Below are 6,288 nucleotides of genomic sequence, written 5' to 3'. Positions count from 1 at the left end.
GGGAGTTGAAAAATTGTTGGAAAGGAAGCACTAGTGAAAAACTGTTGGAAAGGAAGCACATGGGCTGGGAGGACAGGATGTGAAGCTTGAAACCACTCATTTGGATGACTCTTGTCATTGATAATGACATCCCGGGATATGACCATGGAAGGTGAGATGAGATGGAGGCAAGTCTATGATTGTTAAAAGATAGAGGTCAATGAACTAAGAGTCCATTATTGGAAGGATCATTTAGGTGGACAATAAAATTGCTAAGAACTTTAGTAGGAGTAACATTACAGATAGTGAGAGTAAGCCAGGAGCTCATATCTTCAAGAAGTACAGAGAGATGACCTGGGAGTCTGTACATGCCTGCAATAGGAGGAAGTTGATGTGGTTTGTGTCCCCACTCAAATCTCGAATTGTAGTTCTCATAATCCCCACGTGTCATGGGAGGGACCTGGTGGGAGGTAATTGAATCATGGGGGAAGTTACCTCCATGCTGTTCTCATGATAGTGAGTGAGTTCTCACGAGATCTGATGGTTTTCTTAGGGGCTTTTACCTCCCTTCACTCTGCACTTCTCCTTGCTGCCAGCATGTGAAGAGGAATGTGTTTACTTCCCCTTCTACCATGATTGTAAGTCTCCTGAGGCCTCCCCAGCCCTGAGGAACTGTCAGTCAATTAAACCTCTTTCCTTTATAAATTACCCAGTCTCAGGCAGTTCTTTGTAGGAGTGTGAGAATGGACTAATACAGAGGTATAGCATGAAGACATGAACTTCGAAGCTTGCAAGGGGTTAGAGGTTAGGGAGGAAAGAGGGATAATGATCTTCAATGGCAATGAGTGTAAGTGGACCCTTACTCTTCCTCCAGATAATATAATATGAAGAGGTACAAGGAATGTAGGAAAGAAAACAGCCACCATTGACAAGGCTGCAGGGGAGAAGGTATCCTGAGGGGAAAGAGTTTTAGTTCGAACAAAGAGTGGGAAGCAGATTTAAAAAAGGATTTTAGGAAATGGAATGAAGACCATGAGTCCCCTAGGGCACCCTTGGAAGGGTTTTGTGAGTAATACCACAATGGGAAATTGGTTTGGATTAGGAAATGAGTAGAGTAGTATAGAGATGAAAGTCTGAACAATTAGGGATGGGTGGTTGATGAAATCAGGGACAAAAGTTATGATAGGGTTAGTGTTCATGACCTTCTGTTGGAAAGTTGGGGCACTCTGCCAGGGAGTTCCTGCCTTGCTAGACAGATCTATTTTAAACTATAAGTTCTATCAACATATTTTTAATTCATATGTCATTTTCAAACATTAGATGATTAGATCATTTGCACAGAACTATTTGCTTAGTTAGGCAATCAAACAGCAATTTATTAACTTCCCATATTGCTATTGTATATTCAACCTGGATAATTTGTATATACAGATAATGATTATTTCTAGCTCGTAAATTCTTAAAACTGAAAGAAAAGAAACAAAAACACTATTTTGCCAGGTCCTTAGATAAGCTTTCAACTCACAATGTCATCATAGAGCACTTAAACAAATAAATCTATTCAAAAACAAATTATAACACTTTAAAAAGCACTCATACAAACAATGATGTTTAATATTCTTTAAGTTGGGTAGACAAATTATTCTACAGATGTGGCATTCATACTATCAACAATTTCTTTTTTTTTTTTTTTATTCTACAAAATGGGAGAAAATTTTCGCAGCCTACTCATCTGACAAAGGGCTAATATCCAGAATCTACAATGAACTCAAACAAATTTACAAGAAAAAAACAAACAACCCCATCAAAAGTGGGCAAAGGACATGAACAGACACTTCTCAAAAGAAGATATTTATCAACAATTTCTAAGATACTGTGCCTAAGGCTTGATTTCTCTTAAACCAGTATGCGCAAATATGAGTTTGAGGTAGCCTCTGAGTCATTTTGGTTTTTATTTGGGAATTGACTGCACATTTTAGAGCCACATAAAACAAGGTCTATAAAGTTGCCAGATGGCCTTTTCATCTTCTGTGAAGTTCCTCTTCTAAAAGTGAAATTTGTATTTTGCTTTATTTCCACCTTCCTTTACTTCTTTTTGAACCCTAGTTCCTGCTGAGAGTCCCTACTCAATATGACATCAGGTAGAAATCTTTTTAAGAGTCAGGAATAAATAAACACTTCTGAACAGTGATTTTGAGTGTTGTGTGGTTCCTTTAGTAATTCAATAAATAAGTAAAAGAAAGAAGGAAAAGACAGGGAAATAGTGGAGGAAAAGTCTAACTAGAAAATATATAACTTAACTGATTGAGTTTAGTTAAATGCAAACTTAAATTTCATAGTAAGAAATCCATCATTGTTTTAATGAAATTATAATCATAATTCAAATGTTGCTTAGTTTAAATAACAGTTTTTGTTTGCTATTTAGCTTCTATCATGGAATGAGCCTATGTGTCTTTTTAAATAAATCTTACAGATTTATTTGGTATAAATATGTTTCCTTCTGGGAATAGAAGACCAAAGGAGATTAGGGGAAAAGTGTTTTAAATTTATTGAAATATACATTTTCATACCTAGATATTGCATTTCTCTCATTCTAAACCATCAGCCCAGAGGGAAGGGAAAAAGATAAAAAGGAAGCCAGACTCCTGGAATTCTAGGAATTGTTGCTATTTTCTAGCATTTTCATACCAAAATGATAGACTATAGGACTTCATTGCCAGAAATGTGTATGCTTCCCCAAGCTCTTTCTCCTTCCTCCCTCCCTCTCTCCCTTCCTTCCTTCTTCTTTCTTTCTCTCTCTTTTCTTTCTTTTCTTTTTCTTTCTTCCTTTCTCTCTCTCTCTCCCCCCTTGTCTTTATATATATGTACATGTCTGTGTATATGTTATATATATATATGTATGTGTGTGTGCATGCATATGTGTGTGTGTAAGTCCAAGTTCTAGAATTTAGCTCAGAATTACAGGGTCATATAGAAACAAAAGGACAGTTTCAAACTGAGTCCCCTGGAACTTTGAGGTTCTTCAGTGAAGTACAAGAAGAGGAGGCCTAGTAGAAGATGCCTACTCATAATAATTTTTTTTACCTGTTTTATAAAGTGAGATTTATTGGATTTCAGAACTTAAAAACTAAAAAGGTCGTGTGCCTTGCCCACAGTCCACATGGAAACTCAGCTTCCCTGGGCTCTTACCTCAGTGCTCTTTGCACCATGCCACTTCACTTCTTACCATAGACTTTAGTCTGTATATCAAACATCCTTAATAAGTGGGACCACAGTATCATTCTTCACTAGTAGGTGCCATTATTTAAGACATCATAAATTCTTACATGAAAATTTAAAGCTTAATTTTTAAAAATTGACCTCAAATTGGTTCTTTCTGCAATGGAGAGAAAGACTGGACTGATAGCAAAGAAACTGAACTAGTAATTGAGACCACAGCTCATATTCAAGTTTTAATGATTTGTGAATTAAACTTCAATTTCTTGCCAGTAAAATGAGGTTAATAAAGCATGTCATGTCTTCCTTACAAAAAATGATGTTGGTCTTATAAATGTCAAATAAAACAGTAACTGAAATAATGCATGGCACATATGTAGAAGTACTTTGCAAGCTGCAAATAAATATATGTAAGCTTCTTCTTATTACAATTAATTATAAAATAAGAAATATATAACTTATGTATGACCAAGTGCAAAAGTGGGCACTAGTGGGTATTATTTCTGCACAAGAGGCACATTTAAAAGACTTCTTGTCTTTTTCATAAACATATTTTAATTCCAAATTTTCTGGCAATTTCTTTCTACCCTTTAGAATGTAAGTCTCCCCCACTAGACTGGCTTCCTATGGACACAGATTGTTTCCATAGATTAAGATGTGTGATCATAATCATCATTTGATCTTCTCTGACCTACAAATGTGGCAGTTTCATATAGTTCAACCTAATAATTTAGCTTTGTATTTCTAGAACAATGTCCAGTTCAAGGTAAAAGTTTTTTTAAAAATTGCTGTACTGAACTATTGAATGGAACTTGGAAATAAAATTCCTTCCAAAATAACTATTCTTCAACAGGGAGTAATAGGTAAATGTGCTAGAAGTGAGAGGACTCGAATTGCCAATGATTTACTCTTTTATTTTTCCTCCTAGGTTTCTGGGATAAGTATGTGCAAATAAAAAATAAACACAAGAAGGAACTGTAACCTGATTATGGATTTGGGAAAAAGATTAATCAACACACAAAGGGAAAAGTAAACTGATTGACAGCCCTCAGGAATGATGCCCTTTTGCCACAATATAATTAATATTTCCTGTGTGAAAAACAACTGGTCAAATGATATCCGTGCTTCCCTGTACGGTTTAATGGTGCTCATAATTCTGACCACACTGGTTGGCAATCTGATAGTTATTGTTTCTATATCACACTTCAAACAACTTCATACTCCGACAAATTGGCTCATTCATTCCATGGCCACTGTGGACTTTCTTCTGGGGTGTCTGGTCATGCCTTACAGCATGGTGAGATCTGCTGAGCACTGTTGGTATTTTGGAGAAGTCTTCTGTAAAATTCACACAAGCACCGACATTATGCTGAGCTCAGCCTCCATTTTCCATTTGTCTTTCATCTCCATTGACCGCTACTATGCTGTGTGTGATCCACTGAGATATAAAGCCAAGATCAATGTCTTGGTTATTTGTGTGATGATCTTCATTAGTTGGAGTATCCCTGCTGTTTTTGCATTTGGAATGATCTTTCTGGAGCTAAACTTCAAAGGCGCTGAAGAGATATATTACAAACGTGTTCACTGCAGAGGAGGTTGCTCTGTCTTTTTTAGCAAAATATCTGGAGTACTGGCCTTTATGACTTCTTTTTATATACCTGGATCTATTATGTTATGTGTCTATTACAGAATATATCTTATAGCTAAAGAGCAGGCAAGATCAATTAATGATGCCAATCAGAAGCTCCAAATTGGATTGGAAATGAAAAATGGAATTTCACAAAGCAAAGAAAGGAAAGCTGCGAAGACATTGGGGATTGTGATGGGAGTTTTCCTAATATGCTGGTGCCCTTTCTTTGTCTGTACAGTCATGAACCCTTTTCTTCACTACATTATTCCACCTACTTTGAATGATGTATTGATTTGGTTTGGCTACTTGAACTCTACATTTAATCCAATGGTTTACGCATTTTTCTATCCCTGGTTTAGAAAAGCACTGAAGATGATTCTGTTTGGTAAAATTTTCCAAAAAGATTCTTCCAGGTGTAAATTATTTTTGGAATCGAGTTCATAGAATTATTATATTTTACTGTTTTGCAAATCAGTTGGTGATCATATTTATGAACACAACATAATGAACCACATGCACCAACCACATGAATTTTTTTTTTAATCAGTTACTTAAGTCAAAGTATGTATGGTGAGTTAAATTATGATGCTTATAGGTAATTTCCTATTTGGGACATAGTAGGTATACTCTTTTCCATTCTTACCACACATATTGGAACTTTGCAAATCCAGCATTTAAAGGCCTACATTTTATATAACTTTTCCTGCCCTTAGAAGAATTGCCATGAGTTTACTGTGGTACCTTAGTCAGCTGTTCAGTGGTGGAAACTATAGGGCTGAATTTGAGGATGCAAATCAGAATGATTTTGTCATATACATATACATGTCCTTGTCACATATGTGTATATCTCTTTTAGTAAAATCAACTAAAAGTACACACATTAAATGTTACTGCTAAATAATTGTTGACACGTAATTTATTTGTTTTGTTAATATATATTCCAATCCTTAAATATCTTGATCTTCGGTGGGCGGAGGGGGGAGGGATAGCATTGGGAGATATACCTAATGCTAGATGACGAGTTGGTGGGTGCAGCGCACCAGCATGGCACATGTATACATATGTAACTTACCTGCACGTTGTGCACATGTACCATAGAGCCTAAAGTATAATAATAATAATAATAATAATAATAATAAAAGAAAAAAAATATCTTGATCTTCACATTTTTAAAGTATGTTTTTCTGATTCTCATGCTTCTAAGAAATTTGAAAAATAAAGGAAAATATAAAAATAAAACATATACAAACCAAATGAAATTTTAAAAATGTTATTCATAGTATACTTCCTGGTAAGGATTATATCATCTAAAATTATTTTATATTAATATTTTTCTTTTTCAACTTTTATTTTGGAGTCAGGGGCATATGTGCACATTTGTTAACTAAATATAATGCATGATGCTGAGGTTTGGGCTATGAGTAATCCCTTTTTGTGGCTGTATAACGTGACTTTGCATAGAT

At 35.3% G+C, this 6,288-nt stretch overlaps 1 protein-coding gene across 1 annotated transcript; it reads left to right on the top strand.

Annotated features, from left to right (window-relative positions):
- Positions 1-4,249: 4,249 nt before the first annotated feature.
- Positions 4,250-5,269, top strand: TAAR1 (trace amine associated receptor 1). Its single transcript, XM_054493129.1, has one exon. It carries the CDS (start codon positions 4,250-4,252, stop codon positions 5,267-5,269), a length of 1,020 nt encoding a protein of 339 aa, XP_054349104.1.
- The last annotated feature ends 1,019 nt before the right edge of the window (positions 5,270-6,288 follow it).

Source organism: Pongo pygmaeus, chromosome 5 (genome assembly GCF_028885625.2).
Source record: "Pongo pygmaeus isolate AG05252 chromosome 5, NHGRI_mPonPyg2-v2.0_pri, whole genome shotgun sequence".
Lineage (NCBI taxonomy): Eukaryota > Metazoa > Chordata > Mammalia > Primates > Hominidae > Pongo > Pongo pygmaeus.
Note: the sequence above shows the minus strand (reverse complement) of the source record. Positions and strands in the feature narration are given on the sequence as shown.

Coding starts and splice junctions, on each gene's coding strand:
- TAAR1 (XM_054493129.1), top strand. CDS start 4,250: ATGATGCCCTTTTGCCACAATATAATTAATATTTCCTGTGTGAAAAAC.